Source organism: Mustelus asterias, chromosome 9 (genome assembly GCF_964213995.1).
Source record: "Mustelus asterias chromosome 9, sMusAst1.hap1.1, whole genome shotgun sequence".
Classification (NCBI taxonomy): Eukaryota; Metazoa; Chordata; class Chondrichthyes; order Carcharhiniformes; family Triakidae; genus Mustelus; species Mustelus asterias.
This window is the reverse complement of record NC_135809.1, coordinates 45,303,900-45,326,709: the sequence shown is the minus strand read 5'-3', so window position 1 is coordinate 45,326,709 and position 22,810 is coordinate 45,303,900. Positions and strand designations below refer to the sequence as shown.

Sequence of the window (22,810 nt, the reverse complement as noted above, 5' to 3'; positions counted from 1 at the left end):
CTGACGGATCTGTTGCCCTTGTCCTTCTAGGTATTAGTCATCATGGGTTTGGAAGGTGTTATTGAGGGAGCGTGATGAGTTGCTGCAGTGAATCTTGTAGATGGGCCACATTGTTGCCACTGTGCATCAGTGCTGGAGTGAATGTTTAAGCTGGTGGATGAGGTGCTGATCAAAATAGCTGATTTGTCTTGGATGATCAAGTTTCTCGAATGTTCTTGGAGCTGCATTCATCCAGGCCAGTGTACAGTATTCCAATCTCACTCCTGACTTGTGCCTTATGGATGGTAAACAGGCGTTGGGCGTCAGGAGATGAGTTATTTGACACAGAATTCCCAGCCTCTGATCTGCTCTTCTAACCACAGTATTTATGTGCCTGGTGCAGTTCAGTTTCTGGTCAATGGTACCCCTCAAGATGTTGATTGTGAGGGATTCAGCAATGGTAAAGCCATTGGATGTCAAAGGAGATGATTAGATTCTATCTTGCTGATATAGACCAAGGAAAAAGGAGTGAAAGGCAAGTGGGGTGAAGAATTCCTACAATTTACACAGGAGAAAATCTTGATACAAATCAAAAACAAGACTGCTGTAGATATTGGAAACCTGAAATAAGAACAGAAAATGCTGTAAGCACTCAGCAGGTCTAGCTGGTAGGGAGAGAAACAGATCAAATGTTTCAGGTTGATGACCTTTCACCAGAACTCAATCCTTAACCAATATGTTTCCACCCCAATTAGTAAAGAAGCAGTGCTAGATATAGTTGTGGGGAATTGAGTAGGTCAAGTGGATTGTGTCATAATAGGAAAATATCTGGGTAAATGTGCTCATAATATAATTTGGTTTAAATTAGTTATGGAATGGAACCAAAAATAAAATCAACTATCAAAATGCCCAACTGGAAGAGAACAAATTTCAGTGATGTGAGAAGAGATGTAGCACAAGTGGATTGGAAACAAAGATTGGCCAGAAAAATGAGCAACTGCAGGTCAAGGTGGAGATACTGCAGTACAAGCCAAGCATATTCCCATAAGGAGGAAAGAAGAGGCATTCAAATTTGCAGACCCCTGGATAACCAAGGAATAGAGGCTAAAGTAAGACAGAAAAGTAGTTTTGGACACAATAAGTGAAGTAATTATTAAAATTTAGATACCCAAGATCAGAACTGGAGAAGTGCAAATATCTCAGAGGATTGTAGGACTGATGGAGATCATGATAGCTCCGATTGAGGCCAAGCAGAGAATTCAAAACAATGATGAAAATTTGGAAATAAAGGTGCTGCTTAGCCAGGAGTCCATGTAGGTCAACAAGCACAGGATTTGATGCCATTAAGGCACAAGCAGGAGAGTTTTGGATGACTAAAACTTTATGGAGGAGAACATGCAACCCCAACTAGGATTGCACTGAATTAACAAGAGAGGGATAACAAAAGCACAGAGGAGAGTTTCAGCAGCAGATAAGCTGAGGCAGAGGCAAAGTCTGGGAATGTTACAGAAATAAAAATAGGCAATATAAAAGGGAAACAAAAAATCTTTCCAAAACATATTAAAAGTAAAAAGATAATTAAAGAATTGGCAGACTAAGTCGGGAGAAAAAAGGAAATCATCTTGTGGAGACAGAGGGCACAGCTGAGGTCATAACATGTACTTTGTTAAATAGGATGAAGTTAATGTCACAGTAGACATGGAAGGAGTAAACATATTGGATAGTGCTAATTACGTTGGCTTCTTTCAAAGCTAACAAGTCACATGGTCCAGGTAGATCAGGAAAGCCAGAGTAGAAATAAAACTCTGACCATAATCTTGCAATTTGCCTAGGATATGGGAGTAACAGCAGAGGACTGGAGGATTGCAAGTGTTCCATCTATGTTCAAAAGGGACATGAATAAACCCGGTAGCTAGAGGTTAATTAGTCTAATGCTAGTGGGGGAAAACTACCGTCAAAGACAAAATTAAATCTCACTTGGAGAAGTAAGAGTCAAAATCAGCCAGCACAAATTTGTTAAAGGGTTTTTAAAAATGTATTTATTCTTTCACAAATTGTAGGCATCGCTGGCTAGACCAGCATTTGATGCCCATCGCTTAGGATGATGGTGGTGAGCACCTTCCTTCACTGTTGTAGTCCATATGGTGCAGGCACACCTGCATTGCTGTTAAATATTTTATATTAATGACCCAAGTTCTTTGATGAACCAACAGAAAGGTTGGAAGTTAGTGCGTAGGTCTGCATATGGATTTACAAAAGGCATTTGGTAAATTACCACATAACAAGTTTATTCTAAAAATAAAAGCACATGGAATTAAAGAAATGGTAGTAACATGGGTATATGGCTGAGGATAGGAGACAGAGAGAATGCTTTCTGATTGGAGAGCAATATGCAGCGAGATGCCATAGGGTTGGTATTAGGACCATTCATTTTCTTGTTACATACAAATGACCTGGATTCGGATATGGAGAACACAATTTTGAAGTTTGCAAATGATGCAAAACTTGGCAACGTGGTAAACAGTGAGCAATTTCATAACCAATTTCAGGAGATATAGACAGATTGGTGAAATGGGCAGAGACTTGACAGATGCAATTTAATATGGATAATTGTGAAATGTTGCACTTGGAGGAACAACATGGAGTCAGTATAATATAAATTGTAGCATTTAAAAGAGGAATCTTTGGAAGTAGCAGGGGAGGTTAATTAGGCAGTTTAAAGTGTCTGTGATATTTGGATCTGTAAACCGGACAACAAATACAAAAGCACGGAAGTCATGTTAAACATTTAGCAATCACTGGTTAGGCCTCCACTAGAGTGTTGTGCACAATTCTGGGCACTGCACTTAGAAAGAATGTCAAGGCAATGGAATGGTACAGAGGAGGATTACCAATAATGCAGATTTCAGTTATGTGGAGTGTGTGGAAACTTGAATTACTGTTCTCCTCAGAGCAATGTAGGGCAGAATTTTCTCTTCGTATTGAGAATCCTGATAGTGTGACCAGAAGTGCATGGCACTTCCAGTCCCAGATGGAATGAATGGCCATCTGCAATAACATGGCTGGCAGCCAGATATGCAGAGGCGAAGACTCTGGCCAATCATACAGATGATAGTTGGCAGCCCTGCTGTTATCTCAAGGGATAGAAGATCTGGGTGCCAAATTTAAACAGCACCTGGACAGGTATCCATTCCTTCCCATGCTGCAACACCCTATACCCCTGGAGCTAGAAGTCACCACCCTACATCCTCCCTTAGTCACTTTGGCCTTTACTCCATCATCCTTTATCCTGCCAAGAGGCCAAAATTAGAATAGCTGAGATCTTGGGAGGGAATTAGAGCTGGGGGAGATCAAGATAGGGATGGTCAAGGCCATGGAATGATTTGAATTTTAAAACAGCCATTGGAGGACCAGGTGCCAATATAGATCAGTGAGCACAGAAATAAAGGATACAAGAAGCAGACGACTTCAAATTTATGGAGGGTGGACGGTGGAAGGTTTGCCAGGAGAGCACTGAAATGTTCAAGTCAAGAGGTAAAAATTGCAAGGAAAATGGTTATAGTAAGAGATAGGCTAAAGAGTGGATTCAGGGTTTTCCACCTCTCTATTTCCCACTCTCCTTTTAAGCCATTTCTCAAAAACTACCAAATCGACTTTGGTGAGGAAATGCCAACTCAAACAGACTAACATGTTCCAAAGGCATTTTACAGAAGTGCCACATAAAAGGCTATCAATCAGTTTCTAGAAATTCAGTGCATATCTTGAAATTGGTGGTGTAATAGCTCAGGAAGCCTGACTGGGAAGGAATGGTGTTTATCGTAAAACACAAAATTAGGCCACTGCTCCATGGCATACATTCATAAGTTCCAGCCGGGACTCAGTTCCACAGACTCTACCCAGTGCCTGCCTTATAAAAGGGTGCAGGTGATGAGTTCCAGCAGGGCAGGCAATTGCCAGTCACCTCTACATAGCTCTACATGGAGATCAATGAGTGATTCCCCATGGAATTTACAGTATCTTCACAAACAGATGTTTCTTTTAAGATTTGGAGAGACGTTACATTATTTGGACACTCAGTTTTTTTTGGGGGGGCGGATGCTGTTTGTTTGTTTGAACTGCAATTATTCAGGGAAAAAAATTATTTACTGGAAGTCCCCGAAGAGCAGAGATTTTAAAATTTCAACCTGCTGTTTTTGAACTGAGTTTTGGGGAACAGGCTTCACGAACTTGCTCTCTCGGTCTTGCCTGAAATTCCTTGTGATTCTCAACCCGCAGCCAAAAAATCCTCACCCGAGTATAATTTGACTGCAGTTGGAAATCTGTAAAGCTGAGACAAGAAAATTTAATCCAACTCTATATTCTCCTTCATGCTTAGGTACCATTGGTGAGAACCTCCAAATATCTACTGGAAGCTCCAGATCAACAGCATCAAAACTCTGCAAACACTATCTGTATTTTATAAAGCCTACTCTCCAAAGTCCATCTCTGCAGATACCGTATCTGTTTGTCATGTGTACATATGTCTGTGTGTGCTGGGGTATTTTCAAAAAGGGATAGTTATACTTCTCGAGTACAATTCTATATACCAGTTGTTGCAACTTATTTTTTAAAAAGTCTTGTTTTACAATAAATCAAGCATTCTGAGTTTGTTGAAAGAAGCCTGATTAAGTTTATTTTATTCTGGGTGTCTCAGCAGTCAAGGTAAGTAATTGGCCATTTTGGTGACTGAATTAAAATTTTAATGATGTGGAGATGCCGGCGTTGGACTGGGGTAAACACAGTAAGAAGTTTCACAACACCAGGTTAAAGTCCAACAGGTTTATTTGGTAGCAAAAGCCACTAGCTTTCGGAGCACTGCTCCTTCGTCAGGTAAGTGGGAGTTCTGTTCACAAACAGGGCATATAAAGACACAAACTCAATTTACAAAATAATGGTTGGAATGCGAGTCTTTACAGGTAATCAAGTCTTAAAGGTACAGACAATGTGAGTGGAGAGAGCGATAAGCACAGGTTAAAGAGATGTGTATTGTCTCCAGACAGGACAGTTAGTGAGATTTTGCAAGCCCAGGCAAGTCGTGGGGGTTACACATAGTGTGACATGAACCCAAGATCCCGGTTGAGGCCGTCCTCATGTGTGCGGAACTTGGCTATCAGTCTCTGCTCAGGGACTCTGCATTGTCGCAGAGTTCATGTCACACTAGCTGTAACCCCCATGACTTGCCTGGGCTTGCAAAATCTCACTAACTGTTCTATCTGGAGACAATACACATCTCTTTAACCTATGCTTAACGCTCTCTCCACTCACATTGTCTGTACCTTTAACCTGGTGTTGTGAGACTTCTTACTGCATTAAAATTTTGAGCCAATGATGCAACCTACGGAGTAGTAGGGTTAGATAAACTGCACACTCCTCCCAGCCTGGTCATAACAAAGTGAGTAACAAATTTGCTGATAGGCATTAAACAGGTACTTACAAGGGGTTATAAGTGGGGGTGCAGAAAATTGAATGACTTGGGTAGAACAATGAAGGATAAAATGGAAAGGAAAAACAGATGACATATAAACTCCATGAATCAAAAGTGAAGAAAAAGAACCTGTATTAGCTAAATCCATGGATGAAGTTGAAAAAGATTAAGAGTCTTAGCAGAACCAACAGACAAAGCCAATAGAATGCTGTACAACATGATCAAAATAATAGAACACAAGTTAGAATAAATCAGGATCAAAATTCAAAATGTTCTGAGCAGACCACACTAGGTACTGGCTAATGATGGTCAGTGAAGCACAAGGAACATTCAAGTACTGAACACCGAACCAAGGAAAGATCTGGGGTTGATCACAGTGTCAAAGATGTATGTTGTGAGGAAACACTGCACCTCAGCCAAGATTTAGGGTATTTGCAAGCTACAAAGACATGATAGTTAATGGAATTGAAGAGGCATCCAGAATCAAACTTCAACTTAAATCGCAAAGGGACTTGGATTCAAATTGAAACAGTAAATTTCCAATGGATAAATTAAGGGTAGTGAATTACTTCATCATTATGTTATCTCTTCCTCACCAGATTCTCGTGCAGGCTGAAACCAACAATGCACAGTCTGTATCTCATATCCTTTCTTTCTTCAAAACCAAATTTACTTACTAACACCTCCACAGTACTGCCTGTCTCCGATCTCGTCTCACTCTATTGCCAATATGAATACGACAGAGCTGTGAAGGCACTTAACTTTTCCCCCAATGTTGCCCTCGCCTCATTGCAATTTCCAGGAGTCCTGGAGCTTCTAACCTCATTAACATATTTAAAATGCCAACCCACCTTCTGGGGACAGGTTACTGACATCTCTGGTTCTGTCCAATTAAAGTCCAGCAGCTATTTTGTTGACACACTTTTGCTACTTGCTCATTCTAAACTTCTCCCCCCACCTGCCCAGCCACCCTCAACTAATCCAACCCACTCACCCATGTTAAAACTCCACCCAGTGATTCAATAAGTCTCAATTGCCCACTGCAGGGTTTTGCAAGGTGGAGGCTGAACATATCCGGACATGAAGAGCAAGTAGGTTGTAAATCAGTGCACCATATTCCTGAATTTTACTGCACTAGCAGCTGACTACAGCATGACATTGATGCAAGTTCTTGGATTAAGAAATCAAGGCACGAGAACCATGTAGATATTGCTACCAAATGGAGCATTTGAGGCGATAAATATAGTTGCTTTAAGGGGAAGCTAGATAAGTACACGAGGAAGAAAGAAATAGCAGGATATGCTGACAAGGCGAGATGACGTAGGATGGGAGGAGGATTGTGTGGAGCATAAGCACCGGCAGCAACAAGTGGGCCCGAATGGATTTGTAGCACAGAAACAGTTCAATGTAAAACAATGTAAATAAAAGCCTTACCCATACCACTGAAATCCAAGCTTGGCTCTGTCTTCACTGGTCTCTCCTGCTCACCAATTACACCTGCCCACACTGACCTACTAGGCTCTCCATTTACAAATCCTTCCATGGTAGAACCCATCCTATTTCCATAACCTCCTTGAACCAAATGTTCCAAGTGTACTATACAATATTCCAAGGATATTCTCCTTTATTCTTTCGTCATTGGAAATACCTTCAACAATGCAATAACCAACTTCTCTTGAACCTTCTCTTATAAGTTCTCTGCCTAGTGGCTCCTTTCTTTAGTTTCAAAACCTCCACAGGTCCACTTTGGACTTCAACATATTTAGATTTGGGGGGAGAAAAATTCCAATTTTAGTTTAATTTAGCACAAGTGTTGGACCAGGTTCAAATGGCTGCTGCTTAGGAATATTGGTCTTCAAACTTCAAATATAGAAACGGGTACTGCAAAACATTTCAAGGCTGGAACTGTGTAAGTTAATCTAAGCGTATCAAAAATAGCATACATATGTATTTAATGCTTCAATAAGTATACAATACAAAATTGTCAGTCACCTCACACATCTCAAAACAAACGTATCTAACCACTAAAATGTTGCAAGCTTTCTTGCTATGATTTATAAACATTAATTTTGCAATATATTTAGATTAATTTTCTAATTTCTTGTTACTATCCCCCCACTGGACCGTGCGAGGAAATAGATGTGTTAATAAACTGGTCCAGTTACTTTACGACCACTGACCCTGTGGTTTATTATTAGTCTTAATAGCAGACCACATAAATAACAACTGGTACCGGGGTGGAGTCACGGCCCACAGACTGCAATTCATCACCGATAATCAGGAGTAGGAGTAAGATTGATGTTGTTGCCCTGGACTTCGAAAATGGCAAGAATCACAGAGGTACTAGGGCAGACTTGAGGGAACAGGCCTAAGCATCGAGACGAGAGGTCGCGAGGGGACTCCAACAACATTCAACGCCACAGAGGTACTCGCCGGGATGGCTGAAGGCAGTGGTCACAGGGTATTTGGGCTACAGCTGGAGGCGAGGTATAGGAGAGGGATCTCTCCACCAGGAGCACCAAGCCCATTGGGTGGGAAGCAGTTGTGAGGGGGACTCGGATGGCAACTGATGGGAAGCGTAAGGGAACATAGTTGGCGAAGGAGTGGCAGTGGCAAGAAACACGTGAAGAGCAAAGGGCGTGCAAAGCAGCTACAGAACGCAAAGGTGGGAGAAACTCCCACCAAAGGAATTAGGAAATGGCGGGCCAGTTCAGGGCAACGGGACCTTTCAACGAAGATATGGAGAACTGGACGCTATACATTAAGCATTTTAACTCTTACCTCATTTGCCTTGGAAGTAGATGATGAACTAACAGCAACAGTTTTCTTAAGCACTATCGAGAGTAAAAAGTTTGTGATGCTAAGATGCCTCATGCAACCAGAGAAACCAGCAGAGCTGTGCGAAGCACTCAAAAGTCATTATGCCCCAAAGCAACTTATGATAGCAGAACGGTTCCAGTTTTATAAGAGAATGTGATTGGAAGGTGAATCTATTGTGCAATTTGAGGCAGTGTTGAAGAGACAAGCTGAGCACTGCGAATTTGGCGCTTTTCTGCAGGATGCCTTGAGGAATTGTTTGGTGTGTGGGCTTCTCAATGAAGCTATACTATGGAAACTGCTGACAAAAAAAGTCACAACCTTAAAGTGGCTTTTGAGATAGCTACTTCGATGGAAACGGTTGCAAACGAAGCAGAGTTGGGTGTCTGCTTGAGTACACAAATTAGCCAGAGAGCAACAGAACATGGTGTCAACCATAGAATGCTGCCACTGTGGCAAGTTTGGCCACAAAATGCCCACATGCTGCACGCGCAAAGCCCAATGCCGCCGATGTAAACAGGAGGGGCATATTTCCTGGAATTGTAGGGTGCAATTAAAAGAGGAATAGGGGAGTCGGAGAGAGACAAACCTTAAGAATAGGCACAAGATACATGCCACCAGCCGAGGAGGAGACAGAGTCCACCGGATATGCCAAAGAGGAAGAACCTAAATCAGCAGAATTTCAGTTGAATTTTTTAGTAGCTGGAGGAGTGACCGATAGATTCTGGGTCCTTCCAAAAGTGGAAGGGAAAGTAATCAAAATGGAAGTGGATACGGGGGCAGCGGTATCACTGATCCTGGACTCAGTATACAGAGATAAGTTGAAAACACTTGTTGAAGCCTTCAAAGCTCACCTTCCATACCTATACAGAGCAAGTGGTGCCACGGAGAGGATGTGTAATGGTGAAGGTACAACCAAGGGACCAGTGTGCAGAGCTACCATTGTATGCGATCAAGGGTGACTACTATGCCCCATTTGGTCGCTCTTGGTTGCAGAAATTAAAATTAAACTGCAGCGTGATCAACAGGCAGGTGGATTCAAAGACACAGTTACAGGATGCTCTACAGAAATACAAGGACGCATCAAAGGGACCCTGGGTGAGAAGATGATTCAACTTATGTCAGAAGCTCATCCAAGGCGCCTGCAGGCACGGTGCTATATGTGATTAGGCCGAAGGTAGAGACCGATTGAGAATATCTGTTGAGCACAGGGCACTGGAAGCATTCCCAACGAATGGGCCACCCCAATAGTGCCAGTTTTGATGACTGACAACACGGTGAGAATCTGTGGGGATTTCAAGATAACCCGTAAACCCAGCACTGTGTACTCACTTCCTCTGAATGAGGACTTACTTAGTGGATTGGCAGGAGGGAAAAAAATTTCAAAAATGGGCTTATCTCAAGCCTATCTTCAAACGGGAGTTGTAGAAGAGTCCCAACCACATCTGACGACCATAACCCATCGGGGGCTTTTCCCCATTATAAGCGTCTTCCTTTTGGTATTTTGGTCAGCACCAGCCCCTTTCCAAAGGGCAATCGACCAATTCTAAGTAGCTACCTGGGGTCCAATGTTACCTGGACAACATTCTGGTGACGTGCTCCACCAAAATGCCAATCTTGAAGAGACCCTCAGAAGGTTGCAGGAAGATGGCCTGCAGGTAAAGAAAAAGAAATGCGAAATCTTTAAAGATTCAATTGAATACCTGGGCCACGATAGTGAGGGACTACACAAGGCTCCTGAGAAAATGGAGGTCATCATGAAAGCTCCCAGACCAGAGAATATATCGAAGTTACGACCATTTCTGGGATTGATAAATTATGGCAAATTTGTGACAGACCTGACCCCACTTCTGAAACCTTTACTGCTGGATAAAGGCCGGCCATGGAGATGGACCCCCGGGGCGTGAAGAGATTTACCAGGAGGTAAGACATATCTTTTGAAGGTCAGAAGTGTTGGTAAACTTTGATCTGAAGTTGCCATTGCAATTAGCCTGCAATGCCTCGCCTTATGGGGTTGGTGCTCTAATGTCACACACTGTCCTTGGCCTTTGAGTCAAGGTCATTGACAAAAACATCATGTCCAGGTCGAGAAGGAAGGATTAAGTATCGTATTTGGGTGAAGAAATTCTCCCATTTCTATAAAGCTGTTAACCAATCACAGGCTCCTGACCACCATCTTTGGGTTATATACAGGAATCCCATCTATCGGTTACAACAATGGGCACTACTTTTAGCAGCATACTCCTATGACATACGGTACAGACAATCTGAACAGCATGATAACACTGATGCACTTTCAAGGGTGCCTCTCCCTGGAGGAACAAATGTTCCAGATTGGCATTTGAAAATTATGAATTTTCACCCAGATGATAAAGTACCTGTATCAGCGATCCAGGTTCCAAACGCCACAAGAAACAACCCAGTCTAAGACAAGTAATGGATTTAGTCTTATGGGGGAAAGTTATTCACTGGAATCAGCCCGAGTTTGAGCCCCCTTTGTCTGTCAAGGAGGTGGGAGTCGTCCGTAACGAACGGATCTCTTTTGTGGGGTGAGAGTGGTCATTCCTCGTTCCGTAGAGAGGTGCTGCAACAAGTAAATCAAGGGCACCCAGGTGTGGTGCAGATGAAAGAGAATGCCAGGAGCTATTTTTGGTGGTCAGGCATTGCCTCCCAGATCGCGAAGAAGGCAGGTGCTTGTGAATCCGGTGCAGTAGTGCGGAAAGTACTGCCATTGTTGTCCCTCCACCCATGGGAATGGATCTGAAGCTCCTTGACAAAGGATCCATGTAGGCTTCGCAGGTCCGCTGGAAGGGAAAATACTTTTGGTAATCAACACCCTTTCAAAATGGCCAGAAGTAGCAATTATGAAGTTGGTGTCCACAAAGGGACTATGGAGCGACCCGACGAGTCGTTTGCTCATTTTGGAAGCCCTGATTAAATAGTGAGTGACAACAGGCCACAGCTTGTGGCAAAGGAATTTGTGGACTACCTTGACCACCAAGGAGTTCAGCAGGTGAAGTTGGTCCAATAATCATCCTGCAAATGGCCAGACCAAAAGGCTTGGCCGGACCTTAAAATAGGCACTGAAGGTTGGAATGCATGCAAATCGATTTTTAAGCACATATTGCAACACATCTCACGTAATGACCCAGGTTTCCCCCACGTCATTGATGTTTGGCCACAGATTGAGGACCACTTTTGACCTGATGCAGCCAGAGGAGACACGAGAAGTGTAACAAGAAACTAAGAAAGGCAGATGACCCAAAGAGACAGAAAAACAAGGAAGTTCAGGAAGGCAGAAACTGTTGACGAGGAACTACATGGCAGGGGAGAAAATGGGTTCCTGCAATAGTGCTGGCCCAGAGTCATATACTGTTCAGACCCAGGAGAAAGCACACAGATCAGTTGGTGGCTGATCCTCGTGTTAAACTGATTATGTCCATGTAGACTTTTAATGTCATTGTTATTTCCATTCAAGTTGATGCTCAAGTTTATATAATTGAATTGTGTATTTATACAATTGTATTAATAATGTATATATGTTATGGGGGGGGAGGGGTTTAAGTAAGAGGGGAGGAGTGTTATGTATGTTGGGGGCATGCCCCTTTAAGAGAACAGGTCAGATGGCCTGAGAGTCAAGTGCCACCTGGGTGGAGCTTGCCTGGACAGTCTTATGCTGGCTGTGTCAGGAAATAGAAACATTAATAAACTGTTCCAGTTACTTTACTACTACTGACCCTGTCGTTTATTATTAGTCTTGATAGCAGACCACATAAACAACATATAGCACTCCTCCTTTGGTATAAAGATTAACATTAAAATAAAAGCCTTAAATTCACTATCAGCTGACTAGCAGTTCTCTTTTAATTTGATTACCCAGCGTGACCATGCTCAGTATTCCTAAAAACTGCAACAGAAATTCATAAGCATCTCTGGCTCCTATTTCTTTATCATTTGCTACTTAGTTAATCTGAACGGTTGCTTACTAAAAAAAATAATCTGAATGGTGAATTTTCAATAGAACATCTTTTTCAGTTTGAAGCAAAGGTGTCACATGACATTTCTGTTCAACACTTATATAGTAGAGACAATTTCAAATTTTAGAGCAAATAAATTTCTAAAAATGACATTAGAGAAAAATGCATTTTCAAAATTCACTTTGATAGAAGCATGTGCGCATTTATCCATACTTTCAATTTAAGCCACCAATATTGCTGGGAATGTCAACCATAAATACACATCTGCTTATATATTATAAATCTTACACGTGTGTACATCCAGTCAACAAACCATAATTCCTGGTAACAGTACAAATTTTCTTCAACATAACGTTAAAACTACCTAACCGAACTTTTGAAGAAGAACCTGCAAGTAAACAAGGTTCCAGTTGCTGTAGCTTAGAGACACAATTAAACCAGTTCCTCCTACTGTTTTTTTAACTATTATGCTGCCTTTTTTCATTCTGTTTTAAATGGCAACTATACATCAGTTTTAAATTAATTGATTCAAATTTCATCTTGCCACTTAATTTAAATCTATGAATCTATTTGTTTTGTTTTCTTTATGCCCTCCCTATAACCCAAAGATTGCTCGCCAACACTAGCTATTCCAAACATCACAGCCTGCCCTACAACCTCATCTGGCCCTCATGTCAGTTTTTTAACCACCCATTTTAAGTATTGATTTTTAAAGCTTTTTTCTATTTTGGCCTTTACCCTCCTGCCATGTCAGAGTTGGAGCAGACTTGATGGGCCAAATGGCCTCCTCCTGCACTGCAGGAATTCAATAATTCTATGATACCTTGCTTTCCTACCTTCTGGACTGTTGCTTGTGCTGCTTTTTTTCTTCACCTATAGCAGCTCTCCGGGTTGCTCTTCATCATTTAAAATTCTTTGTGCCCTCACATTCATCTTTGTGTTGACATTATTGCTTCTTTTGGAGACATATATGAACATACGAAATAGATGCAGAAGTAGGACATTCAATCTCTTGAGCCTACTCTGCCATTCAATAAGATCATAGCTGGTCTGTGTTGAGTTCCACGTTCCCACCAACCACCAATAACCTTTGATTGCCTTGCCCAATAAGAATCTATCTACCTCAAAAATATTCAATGATCCCACTTCATCATCTTCTGAGGCAGACAGTTCCAAAGTCGCAAATAAGGGACCGAGGGGAAAAAGTTTCATTTCTGCCCTATTTTTATTTAAAACAGTGCCCCCTAGTTCCGGATTCACCCTGGAAAAGAGAGATGGAATCTTCAGAAATTCATGTACAATCCATTTAGTGTTTGGAGGTAAAGGATCTATGCTCTCAACCAGCAAAGATCTTACAGTTCCTTCACTTTTCCCCCCAAAGATTTCCAAATTGTGACAATATCTCAGTGGAGCTATTGCTCATGCTTGCTCATTGTCAGGTCCATTTAGCTTGCTTTATTAAAACTTTATTTGGTGCAACTTGCTTAATAATTCTGTTGCTAAGCATCAGCCCAATGACATCTTTCTTCTGCTCCTGGAATCAGCATCATCTATTCAATGCCTCATCTTACTGTTCAGACATTCATTCCTTCTTTCCCATTGCTAGTTCACTGCCCTGCTTTACTTTCTCTCATTGCCCTGATAGAGTCATCATCTGAATCTGGATGTCTTCCCATTGCACCTTCCTGCATCCTCCTCACCTGTTAACTTCCTGCAGCTCAGTTTGGTCCATAATCTTTGCTGCTTATCTTTAGTTTGGCTGGGAAACTCTGGCAATTTATAAACACGTTCCAAAATAATGGTTTTGCTGAGCTATGCTATTTATATTTGAATAGTGGTTATGACCATGAGAGTTTCTTTCTTTCTTGGTCCTACAAATGGAATTGCAACCCGATCACTGTGCCAAATAATTTATTTTACTACCTTCACAATCAGCCAGATCAGCTGCAGCCACCATACCATGGCTCAAGCTCCAACCAAACTAATTTGGAGGGGGTCTGGAAGACTGCTTTAATGTCAAATCTCTGTAGCAATTCCCAAAAACAGCCAGCTAATAAGATTCTTGACACAATACTGACAAAATAATACAGGCATAATACAGCTTCAATTTAATCAATCAGATTTCCACCTTCGCCTTGATAAAAAGGTGCAATTCTTCCAGGAATCTATGCATTAAAATCATAATTGCAGTTACATACTCTTTTTCACAATTTCAGGATGTCCCAAAGCACTTTTACAATCAATGAAGTAATTCTTTTGAAGCGCAGTCCATCGAGGAAAAATGGAACCCAATTGCAGCCAAACAGCTGTACCAAACAACAATATCATAACGATCATAATCAGCTTGCGATATTAGTTGACAAAGAAATATTGACAGGAGACAGAGCAAGCCCACCCGCACCCTTCAAAGTAGTGCCATGGGATCACTTATGTCCACCTGAAGGGTTAGAGTTTAAATTTTCATCTGAAAGACAACACTTGTGACAAGAAGCACTCCTTCAGTAATGCACTATGAACTTCAGCCTAGATTTTGTGCTCAAGCCAATATTCCAAAGTTTATACTTTTCTTTCAACTAACGACTTCTTACCTCATTTTCACACAGCATACTTTACATAACAAGCATTTGTTTAAAATGCATAAATACGACTTTCTAAAGGTAGGACACAAACATTTTTTAAATGCTCGTATTAATTTTAGAGATTATGACCAGTGCTGGCAAGGCCAGCACTTTGTCCTCATCTGTAATGCTTTCGCAAATGGATTGCCTTTTGAAGCACTTTGTTCCATATGGTGAAACCCCACTCCCAAAATGATGTTTGGTAGGAAGTTTCAGGATCTTTACCCAATAATAGGGAGAGAGATATTACCAAGTTGGGATGACATGCAACTTTTGAGCTAATGCACCTGAGGTCTTTGTCCTTCAAAGTTGTAGAGATCAGGCTTGGGAAGCGTTGCTTTGGTGATTTTCTGCAGTGCATCCTATAGTAATTACACACATTGTCAAAGCAGATTAGTGGTGAGGAAATCTATGTTTACGGTAATCATGGATCGTAGAATCCCTACAGTACAGGAGGCCTTTTGGCCCATTGAGCCTGCACCAACAACAATTCCACCCAGGTCCTATCCCAGTAGCCTCACAAATTTACGCTGCTAATCCCCCTAATACTAAGGAGCAATTTAGCATAGTCAATCAACATAACCTGCACACCTTTGGACAGTGGGAGGAAACCGGAGCACTCGGAGGAAACCCACGCAGACACAGAGGACATGCAAACTCCAGACAGTCACCCCACCCGGAATTGAACCCAGGTCCCTGGCACTGTGAGGCAGCATTGCTAACCACCATGCCAACCTATTTTGGGGAGAAAATCAAATTGACTGCGTTGTCTTTGGTGTCAAGCTTCTTGAGTAGTCTTTTAGGTAGTGCTGAAGATTTGGTGAGTCAAGAGATTCTATATAATCTATGTAAAAAAGAGGCGAGTCACCCACTAATTTGGTTTGCTCCAGTAGTTATAAATTTATGTGGTTGGTCTATTTGAATTTCTGGTCCAAGTTGATTCCTGGATATTGATACTGCAAAATTCAGAGCTAGAAATACAACTCAAGGCTGATAGTTAGGCTCCCTCCGTGGGGATGTCACAAAAAAATTTGAAGTGTCAAAGCAGTGAGAAAACTGGAATCCTCTGCACCGCCTTTTCGGCGAGCTTAGCGGAGTCTGATGCTTGCATTGGGGCCGGGGTGTGCGTGTGCGCGCGCGCGTGCGTGTATGGAATCAAGACCATCCCGAAGAGTGCTCTGGCAACCCTCAACATGCCGTATGTCACACTGCAACCACCCCACCCCCCCTCCACCACATGACCCTTTCTGCGGCCCACCCCAGGCCCCTTGATGAGCACCCCCCTTGCACATATGTTGCCCATCATTGTGCATAGCCCCATCTCTACGGCACACTTATGGGAACCAAGTGAGCACTGCCTGGCCATTCCCCGTTGCCGGCGTGACGTTTCGTTGGTGAGGGGGAAGCATCCAGGAGGGTGGATGCAGCTGTGCTGAACCCAGTAAGTGGATTTAAATGTAGTTAATTCTATGTCAATATGGTAAGATCGTGCCTGTGGTCTTTGCTAGGACCTATGTAGCACAAATGTTATTTGCACTTAACAGCCAAACTTGGAAGTTGTCCAGGTCTTACTGCATGCAAGGATGGGTTGTTTCATTATATGGGAAACTGCAAATAGAGCAGAAATTCGTGCAATCATAGCCAACTGCCACATTTATGAACTTATGATGGAGCAAAGTCATCGAAGAAGAACTGAAGGTTGATGAATTAAGAATGCAGATCTGAAGAACTCCTGCATTGGTGCCCAAATTCAGCTCATGTCCATGTTTTGGCCAAAGCTGTAATGAGTTCTGGATTCAAATCGTCCAGGTGGAATCCACAATGAGCAACAGTGAGATCCAATGTTATGGGAGAGAACTTGCTGCTGGACAGCACTGCTGATGACATCTTGCATTACTTTGCAAATGTTGAGTAGGGAGAAATTGACCGTATTTGATTTGCCCTGATTTTTGTGGACAAGACATATCTGGACAATCGTCTACATTGTTTACAGATGCACAGGAACAGCTTTGATTTTCATCTCCAGTAATCCTCTTTCCCCATGCTTAGAGTCCATTCAATCCCTTCTTCTTCCATAAAGTAATGGAAGTGGTCTTTCTGTATGCTATATAAACATTAGTTGCTGTAACATTTCTTGGAGAATCTATTATGATTTTTCAAATTCAAGCTTTATTTTAAAAAACAGAAACACTGGGCTTTTCCTCCAAACTCGCTTCTTTACACAGTTGTATCAGCAGTTTGTCAGCTTTGTATGTTAACAAGTAATTAGCTTTGCTGCTGCTTCTGCAACAGTTTCTTGCTGGTATCATTACCTCACTTTTGTCTTCTTTAAAGGTGAATAAAATGTATTTTGTAGATGTCATTTCCTAAAGGGGGCAGTATGCTGGTACAGTGGTTAGCACTGCTGCCTTATAGCGCCAGGGACCCTGGTTCGATTCCCGGCTTGGGTCACACTCTGTGCGGAGTCTGCACATTCTCCCCGTGTCTGTGTGGGTTCCCTCTGGGTGCTCTGGTTTCTTCCCACAGTCCAAAGAAGCGCGGGTTAGGTTGATTGGCCATGCTAAATTGCCTTAGTGTCAGGGGGATTAGCAGGTTTAGGATTGTTGTTGGTGCAGACTCAATGGACCAAATGGCCTCCTTCTGCACTGTAGGAGTTCTATGATTCTAAAGGTGAATGCAGTAAAAGCAGAATTTATTTCATGCTTCAAGACCATTATTATATCACCAGAACAAAATGAATTAGAATGCAAAATCATACATGACTACTTCCATTTTTGTTCCTCATCACTTACCTGTCACTTAAGAAAATAATTTAATAATAATGTAGAGTACTTTTGAAATAATGTGGAATTATTCAATTATCCATTAATTGTTTGAAAGCAACTTATTTGCTAATAGATAATCAATAAAGACTTAACATAGTATTTATATATCATGCACCACAAAGGACACTTTTAAAATTATGCCCTCTTAATGAACATCTGATTCTTTACATCAGTGCTGCACTCACAGAGCACAGTCTGAGAACACAATCCTTGCTTTATTGTGTGCTTAGCTACCATTAGTTCCCTGATAGGATCTACCTGTGAGTTTGATGTCTCGGGTACTCTCCTTCCAGTGGAGTTTAAATTGCTCCCTGCCAGTTTGTTTGTTGTTTGGAGGTTGATTGGGGCCATCTGTGGAGGATCTGTGCTTGCTGTCTTCTGTCCATTAATGTGTGCAGTTACCATAGTGATTGGATTCTTAGATGGCACCACTGAAATTGCTATGCTCTGGTTGGGTGCCTTGATGAGTGGAATTGGTTTTGTACTCCCAACAGGACAACTTCTTACTGCAAGCTTCTGAAAGAGAAAAGGAAAACAAAGTTTCAATTCTTATTCAATACAAACAATGCACATTTTAGTCAAAGAAAATTTAGGGAAACAAGTTAATTAATATGGATTGAGCAGAATCACTTAAAACATACACACACTGATTTTCTAATGAAATATTCTGTAAAGTAGTAATACTGAGCAAAATCAATAAAGAATTCATTGCATGAGTTGGCCTGATATAAATTAAGAGAACTTCACAAATGCAACTTATTTATTGACATCCATACATTTCAGGAGACAATGGACTGCACCTAAGGTGCATGTCTGCTGTGGCTACAGTGAATGATTTGCGAATGGCAGTCCCTTTCACAGCAAGCACAAATGAACAGCATTGGTCTGATGTCAACTGGTACTTCTCTTTCCAGTGGGTTCCATTTTCCAACATCTGGTTATTTCTTTAGTTCTTTGCTTTTTCCACATCCTCCCTGACAGCTTGTCTCCACGCACTCTGCTCAGCACTAAGAACTTCATTTGCATTGACTCCAACCCTGATCAACTTGCAGACATGGGCATCCTGTGGCCAATAGTAAGCTTTCCATAGAGCATGTCTCTGGGAATGCAGCTATCATCCATTTAGCTCACATGACCCAGCTAAAATGTTGGGGATCACTGCACACTGGTGTATTTCCATATTTAATACTCTGTCTTGCTAGGAGATGCCCAATATTAATCTGAAGCAGCGGAAGTGGAAACTGCTCTGCTGCTTTTCTTCATTCATACAAGTTGTCCATGCTTTGCTACTGTAAAAGAGAATGCTGAAAACACAAACACATATGGAGCTCTGTGTTTTCAGTTAGTTTGTTGTTGGCCCACACTCAACTTCTCAACTTTTGAGATGACAGCTGTGGCCTTGGCAATCAAGGGACAGGTTGCTAGTAATTGTTGCTCTGTCAGCAACCTCCAGAGTGAGGTTGTCAATGTTGATGGAAGGTGGAGTCTTCATGTCCTAGCTTATAACTTTGGTAGTTCTGATTGTTAGTTCAAACTCCTTACAGGCCCAATCTACAAGCTGTTGCAAGTGAACTTCAGTGTGGGATGCCAGCGCAGCATCATCAAACAGCAACTCTCAAATTAGGACAGTATGCACTTTGGTCTTGGCGTGCAGTCTTGCCAAGTTGAACTTGGCAATACTACAAACATAAATGAAATTCCTTTCTTTTCAAAGTGGTTTGGGATAGGAAACAAATGTAACATTACAGTGGCGATCCGAAGAAATGTAAGGGTTTGTGCAGAAAGATCACGGAAATGTAGTAATGAAGTACCAAAGCAGCTAATGAAACATTGGCCTTTATAATTAGATGGCAAGAATATAAAAAGGGAGTAAAGTTATGCTACAGCTATACAAATCCTTGGTTAGACCACATCTATAGTACTGTGTACAGTTCTGGGCACCGTACCTCAGAAAGAATATATTTGGCCTTGGAAAAAGAGTGCTGTACAGATTCACTAGAATGTCACTCGGGCTCCAAAAGGTTAAATTATGAAGAGAGGTTACATAACGAGGTTTGTAATCCCTGAAATATAGAAGTTTAAGGGAAGACGATAAATTAGGAACAACATCTACACACACACGCACACAACTTCATTTATGAGACTGGCAGATTCATTAGACCGGCAGATTCATTAGACCAGGGTATAAAAAGAGATGTTGCCAAGGCAGATAGATGGAGTTAAGATCTCACTGAATTAAAGAACAAGCCCGAGGGTCTGAATGGCCTACTGTTGTTCCTATGTTCCTGCAAGAAAAAAAATCATAAAATTATCAAGTGGTCATCCAGCTAGCAGAAATAATTAGTAAGGGAAGTGGGACATCAGAATCGATAGAATGGAGGCAGTGCGGGGATCTTCAAACAAGTATTCAGCACAATACCTCTGACAATGACAACTTAGAGGAGAACATCATGAGCAAAACCATGGCACCATTGCGCAAACAGTTAAATACTCCCAAGGTCACAACCTAGGGCAACAAAAATAATAGTTTACGCTGGAACCAATGACCATGGGAAGCAACATTATTGGAGTCCGCGAAAGGAATTTTACACGATTAGGAGACAGATTCAAGAGCTGAAGTAATCTCCATATTATTTCCAAAGTCACACAAAAATATTAAGGCAAGAGAATTAACTGCTTAGTTGAGGAATGAGGGGGTTTAATCTCAGACACAAGTGCCAAGCATTGTCAAGTTTCATCCGAATGAAGCTCGGATCAACAGAAGGAGAAAGGAGAGCAAAAAGGGAGGAACATAGAAATGACAATTTTTTTTAAAATCAGAAAGACAGTGTAAAATGAACATGTTAGCAAGCAGGTGGAGGTTGCTTTCAGCTGAATATGTAAAAGCACAAAATATTAAGAATAAAACTGATAAACTGGAGTCATAAATTGGGTTCTGGGAATTTGACATAACAGCATTAATAAAAGCGCAACTTAGGCCAGAACAAGACTGGTACTCAGTGGGTTTTCATGTACAAGTAGACAAATTAAAAATAGAAATAAATTTTTTGATTTGATTTATTGTCACACGTATTAACAGTGTAAAGTATTGTTTCTTGTGCGCTATACAGGCAACACATACCATTCATAGAGAAGTAAAGGAGAGTGCAGAATGTAGTGTTACAGTCATAGCTAGGGTGTAGAGAAAGATCAGCTGAATATAAGGTAGGTCCATTCAAAAGTCTGATGGCACCGGGGAAGAAGCTGTTCATGAGTCGGTTGGTATGTGTCCTCAGACCTTTTTATCTTTTTCCCCGATGGACGAGAGTATGCCCGGGGTGCGTGGGGTCCTTAATTATGTTGGCTGCTTTTCCGAGGCAGCGGGAAGTATAGACAGAGTCAATGGGCAGGAGGCTGGTTTAGTGATGGACAAGGCTTCGTTCACGACCCTTTGTAGTTTCTTGCGGTCTTGGACAGAGCAGGAGCCATATCAAGCTGTAATACAACCAGAAAGAATGCTTTCTATGGTGCATCTGTAAACGTTGGAGAGTGTCGTAGGGAACATGCCAAATTTCCTTAGTCCTCTGAGAAAGTAGAGGCGTTGGTGGGCTTTCTTAACGATAGTGTCGGCATGGAGTGCCTAGGACACGTTATTGGTGAGCTGGACACCTAAAAACTTGAATCAGTCAACCATTTCTACTTTATCCCCATTGACGTCGACAGGGGCATGTCCTCCACTACACTTCCTGAAGTTGATGACTATCTCCTTCATTTTGTTGACATTGAGGGAGAGATTATTGTCGTCGCACCAATTCACCAGATTCTTCATCTCTTGGCTATACTCCGTCTCGTCACTGTTTGAGATCCAACCCACTAGGGTGGTGTCTTCAGCAAATTTGAAAATTAAGTTGATGGGGAATTTGGCCACACAGTCATAGGTGTATAAGGATATAGCAAGGGGCTGAGGGCACAAACTTGTGGGGCACCAATGTTGAGCATGATCGTGGTGTTGTTGTTGCCTATCCTTACTGATTGTGGTCTGTGGGTTAGGAAGTTCAGGATCCAGTCGCCGAGGGGGGAGTCGAGCTCCAGGCCACAAAGTTTGGAGATGAATTTCTTAGGAATAATTGTGTTGAAGGCTCAGCTGTAGTATATAAACAGGAGCCTGACATAGGTGTCTTTGTTATCTAGGTGTTCCAGGGTTGAGTGCCCAACTAGGAAGATGGCTTCTGCTCTGGACCTGTTGCGGCGGTAGGCGAACTGTAGTAGATCCAGGCAATCTGGGAGGCCGGAATGATTTTGTGCCATGACTAACCTTTCGAAGCACTTCATAATGATGGATGTCAGAGCCACCGAACAATAGTCATTAAGGCGCACTACCTGGCTTTTCTTTGGCACCGAGATGATGGTCATCTTCTTGAAGCAGATGGGGACCTCAGATTGTTCTAAAGTGAGGTTGAAGATGTCTGCGAAGACCCCGGGCTAGCTGATCTGCGCAGGATCTGAGTCCTTGTCCAGGTACCCCATCCGCGCCAGTCGCTTTCCATGGGTTGACCTTCAAGGCGGCTACTCTGACATCTGCAATGGTGACCTCGGGTACAGGTTCATCCAAGGCTTGCTCAAAACGGGCATAGAATGCATTCAGCTCATCGGGGAGGGGTGCATTGGTGCCTTACATGCCTTCACCTTGTACTAGAGACTGCTTCCCTGGAGGGATTACAGAGATATAAATGGACTGAAAGGCTGAGATTGTTCTTCTCCAAGGCTAAGAGGAGATTTGATCAGGGTGTTTAAATTCATGAAGGATTTGAATACGGTAGGCAAAAATAAACTTTCCATTGGTTGAAGTGTAATATTGACAGAGAGCATATATTTGACGTGATTGTCAAAAGAATCAGAGGCAATAGGAGGACAAACTTCATTATACAACAAGTGATTAGGTGGTGGAAACACATTCAAACAGAAAAGAAACTGGATAAATAATTGCAAGAAATTTGGGGGAAGAGTCAGAGTTAAACTGAGTTACTCTTCAAAAGTGCTGGCATAGACCCGAGAGAACAGTACAGAAGGTGGCCATTTGGCCTAAGATTCTACTCTATAACAGTAGATTTTGCAAATTTTCATGCTCACCCTATTAAATTGCATAAAGGA

General features: G+C 41.9%; 1 protein-coding gene across 1 annotated transcript in view; it reads right to left on the bottom strand.

Annotated features, from left to right (window-relative positions):
- The window catches only part of phf21b (PHD finger protein 21B), a 220,898-nt gene that overhangs the window by 124,178 nt on the left and 73,910 nt on the right, over positions 1-22,810 (bottom strand). Inside the window, exon 5 of the mRNA XM_078220113.1 lies at positions 17,939-18,196. Within this exon, the coding sequence (XP_078076239.1) occupies positions 17,939-18,196 (258 nt within the window). The remainder of the gene's footprint in view (positions 1-17,938; positions 18,197-22,810) is intronic.